Source organism: Alligator sinensis, unplaced genomic scaffold (genome assembly GCF_000455745.1).
Source record: "Alligator sinensis unplaced genomic scaffold, ASM45574v1 scaffold131_1, whole genome shotgun sequence".
Lineage (NCBI taxonomy): Eukaryota > Metazoa > Chordata > Crocodylia > Alligatoridae > Alligator > Alligator sinensis.
This window is the reverse complement of record NW_005841830.1, coordinates 7,552,691-7,569,740: the sequence shown is the minus strand read 5'-3', so window position 1 is coordinate 7,569,740 and position 17,050 is coordinate 7,552,691. Positions and strand designations below refer to the sequence as shown.

The 17,050-nt window shown below is 40.8% G+C and overlaps 1 protein-coding gene across 1 annotated transcript in view; it reads left to right on the top strand.

Moving 5' to 3' along the window:
- The window catches only part of PPM1B (protein phosphatase, Mg2+/Mn2+ dependent 1B), a 104,615-nt gene extending 96,575 nt beyond the window's left edge, over positions 1 to 8,040 (top strand). The window contains exon 7 of the mRNA XM_025205722.1: positions 6,294 to 8,040. Within this exon, the coding sequence (XP_025061507.1) occupies positions 6,294 to 6,344 (51 nt within the window). The 3' untranslated portion in view covers positions 6,345 to 8,040. The remainder of the gene's footprint in view (positions 1 to 6,293) is intronic.
- Positions 8,041 to 17,050: the final 9,010 nt, after the last annotated feature.

Below are 17,050 nucleotides of genomic sequence, written 5' to 3'. Positions count from 1 at the left end.
GAGTGATTCTTTCAGCAGATCAATATGTACCTGAGGTGCATGGGACTGTAGCTGTACTCTGAAGAGACATTATGGTTTAACTAAACTTACAGCATATAAGCATGAAAGAGTACAAATAATTGTATGAGACATTTACTTACTTCACTTTACCGAGTTGGAAGGATTTTGCAGCTCTGTGGCTTGGAAGTAACTTCAAGTGGGCAATATGCTATAGAATGTGTGTGGTTTCTTTTCTTTTTTTCTTTATTTCCTTTTCCTTTTTTCTTTTATTTTTTATTTTTCCAGTTTTACCTGTGTTACCAGACTGTTAGGTTTCCCTCCAGTGTCCAAATTGTGATATGTTGCCTACTGCTTGCTTGCAGATAAGTGTATTTGGCAATAATATAAGAAGAATCTAGGCATCTGAAAACAGTAAGAATTTTACGCATGTGTACAACACATCCTTAAACTATCGCTAGGAAAAAATCTTTTAAAAAACCAAACTGATTAATTTATGGTTAGTTGCAATTTGCTTTGACATCACTCACTGCTGCAGGGTTGTTTTTTTTTTAAAGATGCTGAATATTTGCCTTTATTATAATGTAAATTGTGATTTTGTTCTACATGTGGTTTTCTATAGTTTTCTGATTTTTTTTCAGCTTAAGATACAGACATAAGTCTTGTGTAATATGGGTATAATTTTTAATTGTTTGCATTATTTTCAAAGCTCAAATTATCACTTTGAGATTACTATAAATACAGTTAAAATTATCTATTTTAAATTAAGAAAATAGAGATATTTTCATGGGTTCAATGACCTTTCATTTTATAAGCATTGGGCATGGTACAGAGTGGCTGTCATGTAAGGTACTTGAAGATTCTTAGTTTAATTCTATTTTTGCAATAACCTTGATTTTTTTTTTCTGACTTCTTTTGAGTTGTGCATGTAATGAATCCAGTAAATGCTGGAAATGGAGAAGAGTAAAGTATTTATCTAAAAAAAAAAAAAAAGCTATTGGGGAGGGGAAACAATGAATGTATCCATCTGTACATGATTTACATGCTGTGGATGCCTTGTAAACATTTTCCTATTTGTTTAAACTGTGTTTCAGCAAGGATATAATTGCCCTTGTGTGTAGTTTAAGCTAATGACAGTCATCAGCTGGTTTTGTGTGAAATGGAATTCATGGTATTTTTCTGTAACTTTATCCCCTTGGTGAGTCTGTAAACCCACACACACACTTACATACTGGTGCCTATGGCCAGCTTTCCCAGTCACTTTGATTCATTGTGTATCTGATTTCTTTTTGGTCTAGAGAGGATTATCGCCACAGAATATTTTATTTATTCATTAGATTTTAGCCTTGTAAGTTAAAGTGTTCTAAATGATGATGTTAACAGGTATTTGTCCCTTTTACTGGGTTTTTGAGGTTGTTAAAGATAGGGAATGAAGAATGCAAAATGGTTTATTGTTCAGACTGTCTGCTCTGGTCCAACCCTGTACTGATAGTACCTTCCCAGTATGATATTGTGATGTTTCATACAATACAGTGAACATAACCAACTTGTTATCTTCAATAAAGGATTGCTAAAACAGTGTGATACGCCGCCATTTTTGTAAAAGGGATTTATCAAGAAAAGGTAATTTATGTGTAATATCACAAGGGTTTTGTTTCTTATACATAACAGTCAACTATATAAAAATGTCAGGGTTTTAGCTCTGACATGCAAAAATCTCCAAACATTCATACACTATGCAATATAAACAATTAGATTAATTGAATTTGTCCCTTTTACTATAACCAGTAATTAGCTTTATTTTAGTCTGAATTTATTGAGTATTCTAAAGGCAGAAGCCCATGGAATTGGTTTAATAGGAGTGCCAAACAGAACCAAAACTAGTGGTTAAACTTTAACCATGCTTTTTCCCACTAAGAACTTTGACCCCCACCTTTCACCTCCCCCCCCCACTTTGCCTGCAAAACTAATCTTAGAAAAATTCTGTCAAAATGTAACAACCTGATGATATCACTCTAAATCGAAAACTTCCTGTATTGTGAAGATTTACAGCCACAGTATTCATGAATGGTTCATGGCAAAGACTAGATTCTGGGCCTCGTTCCAGAAAAGCATTTTGCTGTTTTCGTCGGCTTTTTGTCAGAGCTGCCTATGGAATTTAATCTTTGCCCTCCACTCCTGATTAACTAGCCATTTCAGTTCCTTGTTAAGTGATACGTAAGCATCTCTGTTGCACTGTAAAGCCAGATCCAAATCTATCTGGTAGGCACTCTGCCCTAGGAGAGTGATCTGAATAGATAGGGTTTAACCCCCTATGTTTCTTGTACAGGCAAGGGAGAGATGTAGGTGCCTCCCAGTGGCAATTCAGGTCAGTCCCTCAGGAAAAGGTGCCTGAATGTAGCCAAAAGGAAATGTTAGGGATCAGATGTCTGTCTTTTCCTCCTCAGAGCTTGGCTGCAAAGGAGGCACTTCATTTGTATCACTGCTCAGAAAGGAGTTGCATAAAAAAGCCAGGCTGCCTGATGGCAGACTTTACCTTAAAGCACAGGACCTGTTAAGCATAGTTGGTGATGCCTGCCTTTTGTCCAGTACTTGAGTAGCAAGAATGCTTTCCCAGAAAGCCAGAGCCCTGGGTTCAAGGATCAAACCTGCTGGGGGAGCTCAAACCCACATCGCCCAATTCTCAGGAAAACCACTGACCACTAGACTATGGTGTCTAGGTTCTGGCCCCTACTGGCAGAGTGGAGGGGAGATAGGGTATTTTTGTTTTTTAACCAATGACTGTTTAATGTTAAAATGCATAAAAGTCATAAGAGTAGGAACCAGAACTCAGGACACCCCCATCCAGGGGGAACGCCCTCTTTTTGCTGGGCTGTCTAGCTTAAGTCTTTTTTCAGTGCCCAGACATCAATTTGGATCTGGCCCATAGACCCTAATCATATAAAGCATATAAAACAACGTTTATGTACAGGATAGCATCCCTGAAGCCAGAACCTACTTGTTCTGCAAGAAGTGAGGTATGTGTGTAAATCTGTACAAGCGTGGCTTCAGTCTGCACAGCTCCTTCACAAATTGAAATGAGAACCTATTTCTCTCAGATGCTGAATTTTGTACACACTTTTTTTTTTTAGGAAAGACAACATTGTGTTTTTCTACTTATCAGCTTGCCTAGCTTATGTCCTGACTTGGTTTTAAAGTAGTGATATCTAAAATTAAACTTAATTTTCTTATAGGAGTCTGAAAACATGTTCAGTTCTTACGTTAAACTTTCTTTATTAATATGGGGAAAATGTCTCCTGTTTTGTTTGCTTACTGATTTATTTTTTTTAAATTCAGTCTGTATGCCATGGCCAGAACTTTTATACCTGTTTGTTTTTTTTTAACTTGCTTCCAATAATACCATCCTAAGACTTGGATAAAGAGAATTGTTTGTGGAGTTTGGATGAAGTACAAACTGTTGTTTCCAGTTTGATGTGTGCTTGTGCCAAAGAGATTCTATTGTTTGTTTGGATTTTTTCTTCCCTTCCCAAATGACTCTAAGCCTTACCAATAGTGATTAGCTGACCTAAGGACAGCGTGAAGAAATGTGTTTTGAACGAGCCATTTATATTGTAAACCTTTCTATGCCAGCAGCCCTGTCATGACTTAACAATTCAGTATGAAGTGGAAGGGGAAAAACAGTTGGATCCCTAAAAGCCAAATTCTTCACTGTTCGTGAATTATAAGTTCACAAAGTAAGTGGGTAGTTTTGGATAGGTGTGGAACATGGAATCAGTCTCTGTTAGAAAGCACTTTTCCAGAACCTTTTAAAGCTGCTACAGTTAATTTTAACTAAAAAGTAAATACAAATCAATGAAAAGTATTGCAACAGTCCTGCACTTGGTAGTTCAAAGACCAGAAAGTGTGGAAAAGGAGGAAATGAAATTACAACGAGGGTTAAAGCATCAACAGGAAAATTAGGTGTACAAACTTCAATTCTTGCTTGTTGCATTATTTCTGAAATGATTTCTGTTTACCATATGTGAGAACCTGGATACAGTTTGTCATGTTTTAAGCAAACAAATAAAAAAATGATGAATTTTAAAACAGCAAGACGCCCTGTGCAACCTCAGGTGTATGTTCACGTAGAAGAATTGAGATTTGTGCTGTTTTTCAAACTTCCAGGCTTTGTCAGCCAGGCTGACAAACTATAGTCCAGAGTTGAGAGCCTTCCTTGAAGGCCAGGCTGCCATGAGCCTCCAAATGACAGAATTCCCCTTGAGCAGTTCACTGGAAAGCAACTGTTGTAGCTGTTGTCTGTGGAAAAAGCAGTCTCTTATCAAATAGGTTCAAAGGTATGTGCATTTACACCATGCCAGGCCTTTTCTTTTGTCTCTGGTCTTGTCTTTTTTTCCTCTCTGCTGTACTTTCTAATTGTTTCTCTTCCTTTCTCTTTGTTTTAAAACACCTGCAAACAACCTCCTACAAGGTGTTCAGGGTGAGGATGTGGATTGCCCATAAATGCCTAAGTGAGCTGGGATTTGCTCTTGCTGAGCTTCATGCTGAAGGATGAACAAGAGTTTAGACCAGTTAAGTGACTTTTTGACCCAGCAGCTCTTGTGCATGTATGAAATGCTTCTGCAACCATCTGTATTAAGGGCTAACAAACTGCAAAAGGGAAGATGTTTTCAAGAAGCTGTCTGTTGCTTTACCCAGAGCATGTTTTTGTAGTAAGAGCTTTCCTCATGCCCATTGACTATTTTGACACCTGTAAGTTTGCAACATGCTGAGCTAGGGGTTTCTAAGTTATAGATAATTTTTTGAATTAAACAAATAGCAAGTTCATTCAGCAAACTTGCTGAATGTATTTGTATTATAGATGTTCCTTACTGCCCTGCCACCAGCCACACTTTTTGTCTGATCTTTCATCATCTTGTTTTTCAGTTACTATAACAGTCTTTCCTCTGGCCTTTGTTAGTGTAGTCTTACTTTACTTGTATCCATTCAAAAATGTTGTTGCAGAGAATTTTTCTAGCCTATTGTTTTGACCATCTCACCCTTCTCTCTCTATTCCCCAATTGGCTGCCTCTTCTCTGTAGTATCATACAAGTGACTTGTCTTAACTTTTCATGGTCCTATCCACCTGATTCTAATTTAGTATAGAGAGGTTGACTTCTACCTCCATCAGCCACTTGTTACATTTTCAAATATGCACCTTTCTCCTTTGTTTCACAAGTTCCCTGTAAACCTGTGCAAAATAATTCATTCTCCTTTAGAATCCTCTGCAGTCTCTCTTTGCTTGGCTTTCAAAAATTCTGACAGTAGTTGTGCTGCTGCCATGCTGAGATCACTGCCTGTCACAGTCAGCTGATACTGTCTCTGTTTTCTCCTATCTGTTCTGGGTAGACACCTACTAGAAAAGATAGAGAATACTTGAGGACTTCTCTCTTGTTACCAGTCTTTCCAGATAGGTGAGTTTAAAAATTAACTGATAATATCAGTCACAGGATGACTTGTTCAATAGGGGGTCTAACCAGCTCTTGTTTCTAAAGACCTGTGGCTTCCTAATCTCCCCAGGGAGAAGTCATCCATCAATTGCCCCAGTTTCTTGAGTCTACTGGCCAAGAGTGACAAGAATCCATTCTAGAAGTCTACCTAGAAACCCTAGAGAATAAAATAGTCTCCTATTTTGTCTCCTTATGTTTGGCATCTACCTCTGTGAAATAAATCAGTTTTGCTCGAATCTGATCACTGTTGAATTCTGAGATGCAGAACACAGTGCAAAAGTACCAGCTTGTTTCTAAACTAAAGAAATTGGCATTTACATAGCTGCCTATAGAGCAGTTCTGTTAAGGAAATGTTATACCAAAGGATTTCTCATTTGCTGTGCAAGACTTGAGGCTCCTGTGCTTCAGTGACAACACTTGGGGTGGTTTCTGTCATTGGCGTTTAAATGCTGACTTCAGTTTTGTCTTGGGGAAGTCTGAATCTTAAGGTGAGTTGCAGTATTCATGACAGAGAGACTGAAGTTTTTGCATCACTGGGTTGGTCAAGATTATTGCAGTGACTTAATGAACTATCAGAAGAGGGATCTCCGTGTGTGGATATTCTTGGAGAAATCCAGAACAAATCTGTAACTCCATGCAGACCATGACATACATGTATCCACTAATAGCATTAATAAAATTACATATGCACAGAAGAAAAAAAAGTTTTACATTGCCTTAGTTTATGTGAAATATTGTCAGGTTGCTTACAACCCTAGATCTATAGGTATTCAAAGGAAATCTCTTAATTTCACTAATTTTTTTTTCCAGAGAACCTCCTGCATGGATATTATTTGCAGTCAGAGAGAGAATCCAAGCTGAGCACTTAATTACCAAATGGTGCTTGTTACATTTCTTCTCTGAAGAGGTGCAAAAACTTTCAAATATGAGACGGAAACTGAATAAAAGGCATGGAACAAGACTTTCCAATATTGGTTATGATTAGAAATCTTTCTGTTTATATAATATTTAGTGGCAAGAACTTGAATGGGTGCCCAAAATGTTTGGGAGTGTATTGTTTTGTAGGTATGAAGCTGAAGTGAGTGCAATGTTTTGCAGATGTTAGATTGCTGAAAAATTTGGTTCAGTGAATTTACCGTTGAGTTACTTTGTCAAGAAATTTGCAGGTGCAGTAAAGGTTAAATTTATGCTCAATCTTAGTGACAGGTTTAATTCAAGGCTTCAGGAGTCTATGTATATTTAGACTAATGTAAAATTTGCCTTTTGCTTTTTGTAATTGCAGGATGCTTCCTATTCTTCAGATTTTCCAACACTTTTAACATACCTTTGTTTTAGGAATACCACAATGACTTGAACAATCCAGGAGGTAAACTGAAAGTCATTGGGTTTTTCCATAGCTTTGTATCTTTAGCATTCAATCTTAGATGCCTCTTTCTGATAATTCTGGATGAAAAATATTTAAAAATAGGAACTATTCCAATTTTACATTGAACAGCCAACTTATTCTCTCCAGATAATGGTCCCTGTCAGAAAAATCAACACTTACCAAGTTACCCTGCTGGTATTTAAGATACTGCAATTACTTGTAATTTCCTATTCAAAATATTAGAGGGAAATAAATGCAGAGTATTAGAGAACACTTCTGTTGTAACAGTAGCTACTTGTTTAATTTTGTAATGTCAGTCACCATATATCTCAAGTACAGCTTCTCTTAAGAGTTGAATCAAAATAGAATTGTAGCCATATTAACATTACAAGGGCTATGTTGATCTAGAGTGCTATAGTTCGTAAAAAATGATTCTACAAACAATCCTCGCCTCCCCATATTGATCTTCTGTGATGTTCATTTTAACCCTAGTTTAACATCTGTAACATGTCTTTTCATGCTGAGCCAATAAAATGTATGCTGGTAATGAAGAGCATCAATTAATCTCATTAGAGGGATGGCGAAAGCTATTGTTCAAGCAGGTGGAAAAAAAAAAAAGAATACATGAGAATTTAGTGTCCTGCAGGCAGACAACTCTCTCTACTGGTTTAGTCAAACTAGCTAGATTTAAAGAAATGCATTGAAATGAGGTGTCTGGAGGTATTTTGTTTGTGAAAGAGAGGATCTGATGGGGATAATCTAAGAGAACTTGTGTACATGAGAAGATCAATGAGAATTTAATGTAAATGAAAAATTGCATGTGCTGTATTACGGTTTTCTTAAAGCAAATGTATATTTACAAGTCTGTTTTTCCAAGGTCCCTTCCTCATCACCTTTCCATTTTAAACTGATTGAAAGTCCTAGATTGTAAGCTCTTTGGGGTAAGGGCTAGCTTTTTGTTCTGGTTGCAGATTCTGCTCCATGACTAGCTTCTAGGAACTGGTAATACTTAATAAAATGATGCTAGTAAAGGAAAAGCTGCTTTTTAATGAAAGATTTGATTTATTTGTGTAAAAGCAAATAATATCCATGGCATGTTTTACTAATGGTCACTATAATATCTGAATGAATATTTTGAGAACAACAGCAAAAATATGTACTACATGAATATTAATTAAACATAGAGCTAAATATTTCTGTGGTGTAATTTAATTGCCTTCAGTTGAGTTCTGTCAAGTACTATTTTAGGCTAAGGAGCTCTAAAATGGACACATTTTGGTTAGACACACAATCTACATTGCAACCCCTGCCCTCAAGGAGCTGCAGTCCTGAATGGGCAGTGGAACACTGAATGGGAGAGTCTGAGATTCACACTGGGCTGCCAATGACACCTTGAACTGTCACTAGACAGCTATGCTCCAATTGCTAGAGAATGGTTGGATTTCTGAATGCAGAGTGGTTCTAAAAGGAAAGTCAAGTTCCTAACTAAACAGTTGTAAAATGTTATGAACACATATGGGTTAATTTCTGTTGTGCTTAATGTATGACAGTTTACTGTCTCCATATGAAATCAGAAACTCATTTTGAAGAACACGGATGATGATGAGTATTATACCAGAAAATGAGCGAACATACTCAAAATACTTTCAGATATCCTAGATATTAATCAAAATACTAATTTAAAACACTACAGTGGTAATACCAATAGAAAAAATCTATAAATAAATGACCGTCATATTTAGTGCAGTTTATGTAATGCTTAGTCGCACCCATAATAGGAGCTTAAGTGGGTTCCAAATTCTATTGACTGTCTAAGGTTCAGTCTTAGAAAAAACTAACTCACAGGAGAGGGAAGATGGTCCAGTGGTTAAGATGCTGGCCTGGGCCTTTGGAGACAGGTTGCAGTCTTGGCTTTGACGTAGACTCCCTATGTTACAGTGGGCAGGTCACTTGAGGCCAAAGTTGTTATGGGGCTGAATTCTGTAGCTTTTTTAAATGAGTGACAGAATTTCTTACTTCATTAGGACCAAGATTTCTTTCAGGGCTTTTAATAGGGCTGGTTGGAGGATAAAGTTACAGATTTGAGTCATTGTTGCAGGATTGGACCCTCAGGCTGGTATGTACAATGTTGGAGAAAATGTTTCCTCTGTTCTTCTCCCTCTTTATCTCACAGACTACATTTGCCTGCATAATTTATAACAGTGGTGCTCATGGTTTTGCCCCATGGGCCAGATGGATGGCATGTGGCTGGTCCGCAGATCAGATGGGGGCCCCACATGCTGCGTTTGGGTATTCTGGCCCTGAACCACATCTGCCTGGCCCCTATCCAGCTGGGACTAGACTCCAGGAACCCTGAATAGCCCTTGTATGTTAGGACCAGGCCCCACACTGCCCTGTGCACCAAATCTAGTGCAGGAGGCCAAAGCCTATGGGTCTCCCCACAGATGTCATCTGGCCCACAGGGCTCTTCACACATGATACCAGGAGCTGTATCTGGTCCACAGGCTGGGGGTTGAGCACCCTTGATTTAGAATAATTAGCTGCAGCAGAGTAGTAGCGCTGGAAAGGGATTCAATTTTTGTCTTTTCCAGCTGTTTGTTAGTGTTTCCCAGTTAGTTACTGTTGATAAGGCAACTTGAATACCATTACCAAGTAGGTAACTGTCATGAGGTCTTTTTAATGGTTGGAAGCAAATCAGATTACTTAACTGTTCTGGAAAGAAATGTGTTCCTTGCCCCCGCTCATGGAAATCTGCAGTGTCATTCATGTGACTGCCCATTAACGACTTTGCAATTGCTATGGCACAATGTATGAATGCTATTCTTTAAACTTGAATGTTTGACTCAAAACAAACTAGCCAAGATCTCATCTGGTAGCATATTATTTTGCATATGATGTAAATTTACAATGTGAATAGGTTGTTGTTTAGATTTGGTTTGTCATTGTGTCTAGTAGTTGGATGAATCGGACCAGGTGTGTCTAACTTATCCTAGCCCAGATCCAGACCATAGGGGCTCTCCTGAGCTGGAACCAACAGCAGGTCTGATGGCAGCAGTGGAGGTGGGGCAAGTGAGGGTTCTATCTACAAAGTTCTTGCTCCTCTCTTGGTATATCAGCTGGGGCCCAGAGACTCCAAATGATGCAGCAGGGCCTGCTCTTTAACTTCCAGTAGCTTGCTGGATTACCAGCAGGCCAGTTAGAATGGTTCTGTGGACCAGGGCCATGTTTGACATGCCTGTATTAGACTTCTAACAGATGAAAAAGACCACACTCAATGATTTTATAGGACTCTGTAACATCTCTGTTGTTGAACATCCTCTGTTGCTCATTGTGTAGATAAAAGATAAGGTGGCCTCACTTAACATTCCAGATGAGATGGCCTCACTGTTTCCTAGTGTTTTCATCTCCCTGCCTACATTGTCATGTTTCTTCCTGTCTGGCCTATGTTGAAAGCCCCTGCCAGTTACAAGGTGGGGAATCCCCATAGTGGCAATAAAAATTATGTACAAAAAGCTCCTTGGTAAATGGAGAAACTGATGAGGAATCAAACTGCATTTGACTTCATTCTTGCCTACTCATTACTGAAAGCTTGCAGTGTTGGATTTAGTAACATCTGAGCGATTGGTTGTTGCTTAGTTTTTTGCCTGGCCTTTGGTCTCCTGCCCATTCCATTTATTATTGTAAAGAGGTTCTGGATGAGAAAGCATTGGCTTCAGTAGGAAAAGTGATTTTGGCACACTTGTAAACAAAAACAAACAAACAAACAAAAAAAACCAAACAAAAAATTATATGATGGGGTTCCATGTTTTAAGGAAGTTTGAAAACCACTGGATAGGATCATGCAGACATAAACTACTTTATATAACAGCTTGTAGCAGTATCCATTAAGTCTTGATACAATTATTGCATTCTGCTATAGTCAATCAGAATGCAGTAATTCTCAGATTATTAATCCATGCCCTCAGGCCAGATGAGTGGCACAGGGCCTGTCCATGGGCTGTTGTCATCTGGCTTATTGGGGTGCCCCACACATCTGGAAATTTGGTGGCAGGAAGTGATGATAGCATTAGTTGCTGCAGCAATGGGAGCTGTGGCAGTTAATGCTCCCACTGCTCCCACTCCTTCACATTTCCAGACGCTTGGGGAGCCCCCAAGATGGATGACATGACTCTGCAGGGTGGATCTGGCCCATGGGCGGGTTCTTAGTCTCCTCTGTCCTAATTTATATTCTCTTAAGTGATCCTAATTAAATAAGCTGTTTAAACCATCCCATCTAAATGCCTCCCCATGTACTGTGCAATTTTTTTAGGTGATATCAGTATTTAGAGTATATTAATAGCAAAATGCAGGAAAGGGTATGCATCTGAAGGGTATGCATCTCATTAGGTTTCTCTCTTGGGTAATTCTACTGTGTCCCCTCTGTCTTGGTACACAGAATTCCTGTGGTAGAGACCATCCAGGGGGATGAGAGATCCCTTTTCAAAAGACCATTCTCATATTTCATTGCAAGAAAAAAACTAGTGAGCACAAACCTAGGGATAGCTCCTATGGGCTCTCCAGGAGGCCTTCAGTTTGAATGTATTGTGTTCCTCCAGCTCTGAGACTTTTGTGGCCCCAGACAGAACTTCCTTGATGGAGCTCAGCATAATCTTGCCTGTTATATTATGGCACTGACACCCAATTTTAGAGTCTATTTCTGACTGACTTCTGTCCTGCTTCTGAGAACTTCAGTGCCAGCTGCTCCACTGAGACATGGGGCACCTCTGTGGTCTCCTACCACCCCATCCTGTTCCCAAGTGCTGATGCAGTGTTGCTTCAGTTCATGGCATGGAGCGTGATATGATGATATAGCCAGTTCTGGAGTCCCTGCAGCTTTCCTGGCTTTGCCACCACCAACTGGGGATCTTCCAGCCCTGCCCATTCCAACTCCTAATCGGAGACCAATCCTCAATTCTTGTTTCTTTAGTACTGTTAATAAGGCGGGGGGAGGGGGGAGATGGAGGAGACAGAGAGAGATCGATCCTTCTGGTTATATTTAGCCTTTTGTATCCACGTGGGACTACAATTAGGTTTCTTTCCTTTGGCATTATAGATGGATGATTCGCTAAAAGCACCTTTAATGGGATGGGTGAAAGATACCTTCTATTCCCTGAAATCCCACCCTCTCCTGCTCTTTTTCTTTTGACAGCTCTTGGCTTGTTTCCAACAAGCATGACCCCATACCAAAACAGATCATTAGGGTTAAAACACACCACAGCTGGCTGTATATACTACCTGGTTCAGGGCAGTGCCTTTTCCTAATCCTCCTTTCCTCCTTTTTCAAGGACCTCTCCATGAAATGGATATTGTTTTGACAGAAGGTTTTGTCCCTTAAAGCCCCAGGGGCCAGAGAGGAAGTTATTCTGCATTGCAGGAGAAGGGGCTTTACATTGATTAATTCTTGGTCCCAGAAAAAGGAGTATGATGTTTGATCTTGTAATTAAGAAAGATGATAATCTTTAGTTCAAAATGCATTTTCATCCTAGGAATCTGGTTTGCATTTCTTGACCTTCAAGTAGCTTGTTTTTACATTGTCATTCTCATAGAAAGTATTTTCCCCTTTGTAATAGGACAGAACCATTACCAATGCAAGATTGGTAAGATGCACTGTCTTTGGCCTCCTGATGCATCTTCACGAAGGTTCTCACAGTAGTGAAAGCCCACTTTAGATGGAACAGTGCCAAAGATGACCCTTACTTTGGCACATGGCTTGCAATGGCAGTTACTCCCAGCAGGTAGAAGAGAACTTCCACACAACCCTGCATCTGTTTCAAAATCTTGGCCTAAAGGTGAAATCAAGACAAATCTTAGTTTGGAGACTGGAGTTCATCGCTGAAACTTCTGACTCCTTTGTTCAGAACCTGACTTGCTTGAGACCCAAGAGCCAGCAAGAACTGGAATTGTACAGGTGGAGGCTGACTTGGTAAGTCAAAAATTGCTAATCCATTTTACATGGCCTTTGCACCCAGATGACACCTCGTACAAGACCACTCCTCAGATGTTTACAGCCTGGGTTGTAGACTGTTTCCCTGGAAGACATCCCTTCAGGATGAGAGCCACCTATTGGAAGTGGCTGTTCCCTCACTAGTCAGATCCTCCCTTTAATGGTGGAACTGTTCAACCCTTGCAAAAAAGAGGTCCCATGTTTTCCATCGCAGCCATTGCTTTTGGCTGATGGGTGTACCCCTACACCACCTTATGAGGCATCCTATCAAGATTATTATGGACAATGGTTTACTTCAACAAGGTGCAGCCATCATTAGATAGACTTTTTGTTTGGGTACCTTTGGGTCTTCAGAAAAGCTGAGCAAACAGCTTAATAGATAGGTCTCCCTGAACTGTGAATGGAGATCAAGGATGCTATCCTACTGGCTATTTTCTGAGACAGCATTTCTCCAGAGGTTAACCTATTGCTTCAGAAGTCAAGAAATGCCTGTCCTTTTGTTCCAGGGAGGAGCTCAGCTTGGGTGCACTTTCTAACACCTCCTTCATCCCAATGGATGAGGAATCTTTTTTTAAATGCTTGCCTACCTTCACTTATAATTTTGTAAGTGCTACACAAGGCAAGGGAGGACTCAGCCTGACTTCTGGCCTCAAACTGAGGCAGAGCTAGTAGTCTTCTGTATGCCAGTGAGGAACCTCAGGACTTTATAAATGCTTTTCCAGGAAGTGGGGATATCACTTTCCTCTCTGCACTGGATCCTTATCAAAACAGGAATACTTAATTGCTTAATGATAAGTGGACCTGCTTGTCCTGTCAGGCACTTTCGTTCGCAGATAACTCAACTTGAAAGACTTACCTGAGTCAAGCTGACTGGGTCCTTGTGCTATGCAATATCTCTTTCGCACCTCCCCTTCACTCACCCACTTTAATGAGGGTTCCATTCCAAGATTACATATTGGAGCTGAAATGTAATAACCTGTTCATGATTTCTGTGAAGATGCCACCTAATTGTTGTTTCAGCTGTTGTTTCCTACTTGGGATAAGTTCCTCAAAGGACTATCCATTGTTTCTCCCTGCTTCCCCTCCCTCTCAAACATCTGGTGCCTCAGCTGGACTGGAATCTAGCCCTCACAGCCCTGATGGTTCCACCATGGCAACTTGCACACACTTCTCTTAGTCTCTGACAGATGCTTACTAATGGCCATCATCTTCCCAAAAAGCATGGATGATATTCAGACCCTACTGGCGGATCCCACTCCCATGCTGCTTCCTACCCAGTAAGGTTTCCTGGTGGATTCACCTTGAATTATCATAGAATTGTATCTTTGTCAAGATCTACGTCCTATTGTTTTGGAGGTAAACAGTGTCGTCCCTGTCCGCCCCTCGAACTTCACTTCTCATGATCAGGCAGTTACATGCACTGGGCTTGGAGAGCCTTATCTTTTCACTAGTACAAGTCTAATCTTTTTGGGCTTCCTTTTTATAGAAGAATGTTCAAAGGAACAGAAGCTTCTGCCCAAAGGCTGTCTAAGTTGAATCTCCAACCACATGAAATCTCTTCTGTCAGATTGCTATAGAGTGGTCAAAACTGAGAACTCATTCTGCTAAAGTCTAAGTGATTTAAGTGGCTCATCCATGGAGTGTCTCCAGTTCTGACAGCTCCAAAGCAACCATAAACATTCTTACCATGCATCTCACCATTGATGCTGTTTCTAGAGTAGTTAGTGCATTTGGCAAGTGTCTTCCAGTCACTTTTGCGTATGAATCCAAACCCTGTCTCCATATGGCCTAAGAGCTACTTTTGAGCTACCCACAGTGGAATTAGTACATGAACAAGAATGCAAAGAGAAAGAAATAACCAGTAACTGGAATTCTTTGAAATGTGTTTTCTACATGCAGATTTGTCCTTTTCTGCCATCCCCTGAGGGTCCTAGTCTCTCTGGAATTCTTCAGAGCAGGAACTGCACACCAATCTTTATAGCAGGGGTTTCAAATGCATTTGGGACCCTGGGCTGGATGCAGACCACAAGGCTCCAGGTGGGCTGGACCCAATCTTGAGCATGAGGGCTGCTACAGTGGCTATCATAGCAGTGGGGCCAGGGAGAAGGGCAGGATCAAGTGGGAATGAGCCAACCTTGCCACCAATGGCTATGCCTAATAGGGCTAAAGGGCCCAACTTCCAGTGCCCTCGAGTAGCAGAAAGGATCACTAAAGCATAATTGAGCCAGAGCATAGAATATGCCTCATACCATTCAACTCAACTAAAATTAACTTTATTAACATATTAAATGTATTACTAATTCCTACATAGATAGAAAAACAGTTCAATGGTCTTACCCAATTCCAGATGTTACTCTACATCATAAGTGACCAATCAGTTCCTGAGCGTAGAAGGTGTTCATTTGTGGGTAATGGCTGTTTTTCAGTCCAGATGTTGTTGGATGATGACACACACCAAGTTCCTTGTTGCCCTCCTTCATTCTTTTTCTTTACTCCTCTGACTTCATTTCCAGGTACTGTTGATTGGTTTCTCTGTTATCATACTGTTCATGTTTTTATCCTGTCAGCATATTCCTTTGTTCCAACAAACCCATCACATGCATACATCTTAATTTGGTCTTTTACTAGTGTCTTAACTTAGGCATGACCCAGACTCCTAATTTGATCTGTCCATGAAAACCAGAAATTGCAAGGGCTCTGCAGTTGGGTACTGTCCAATTGGTCTCCTCTTATCACCTTAAATCTTAATCATGTCATCCCTCTGATTCAGTCGGTTAGTGCCAAATTCAGTTAATTTGAGCTAATAACAAGGCTCACATTGTACACACATGTTGATAACACTGGAACAAGCTGCCTGTGAAAGCGAGCTCAGGATTAGCTGATAGTGGAGACACAAGCAACAGAAAAGTTCAAATAATAATGAGGCTATACAAAAGTTTAAACGATGGTTAAATAAAGCTGAATATAAAATGAAAGTTCAAATAATACTATAATTCACCACTCAAGCACGTGCAACTAAAGCTAAATTAGTTACCCACTGGGGGTAACACCTTGCTGGACATGGTCCTGGTCCTGGCCACGGGGGATGACCTGGTGAGGGGACTGCAGGTCCTTGACCACCTGGGCAATAGCAATCATCACCTGCTGGATTTCACTATCCAATGCAGGGCGTCAAGGGCTTACACCAAGGCTAAAGCCCTTGACTTCAGAAGGGCCAACTTCAATGAGCTTAGGAGACTAGTGGGGGAGGCACTGAGGGCCCAGAAGGTAGAGGAGACAGGAGTCCACAAGGGATAGTTGTACCTTAAGGGGGCGATCCTCCAGGCCCAAAGGATAACAGTCCCTGAGAGAAGCAAGGGGGGTAAGAGTGCTCAGAAACCCCCTTGGCTCAGCAAGGACATTCAGCAATGCTGAATGCAGCAATGTACCCTTTTAGTACTTGTGGAAGTACCCTTCCACAAGTACAACCAGTGGAAGGGAGGAGCGATCACCAAGGAGGAGTACTCCTTGGCCCGTGAGTGTAGGAGGGCTATTAGGAAGGCCAAGGCAGAGATGGAACTCGGGCTAGTGTCCAGGATTAAGGACAACAAAAAGTCCTTTTTCAAGTAGATTGGCAGCAAGAAGAGGGCACCAGGCAATGTAGGGCCCCTGCAAGACGCAAACAGTAATCTTGTGGCTATGCCAGACAAGAAAGCTGATATTTTTAACAGTTTCTTTGCCTCTTTTCTTGAACAGGGACCAGGATATCCCACCTACCAGAGGTAGAGCTATCCCCAAGATTGTTCCTGTCAGGCCTTCAGTCAGTGCAGATGTAGTTAGGGATCTTCTGGAAGGGCTAGACATTTTTAAATTGCAGGTCCAGATGCCCTCCACCCAAGGGTGTTGAGAGAGCTGGCAGGGGTCATCGTGGAGCCCTTGGCCCGGCTGTATGAGCATTCGTGGTCATCTGGCCAGGTGCCAGGGGACTGGAAACTGGCTAATGTGGTCCCAATTTTCAAGAAAGGGAGGAAGGAGGACCCAAGTAACTATAGGCCTGTAAGTCTCACCTCGGTGCTTGGGAAGATCTTGGAGAGAATCATCAAGGAGCACATCTGTGGGGGGGCCTGCAGGGGAGATCATGCTCAGGGGCAATCAGCATGGGTTCATCAAAGGTAGGTCCTGCCTGACCAACCTGATTGCCTTTTATGACCAGGTAACTAAATCCTTGGATGACGGTGT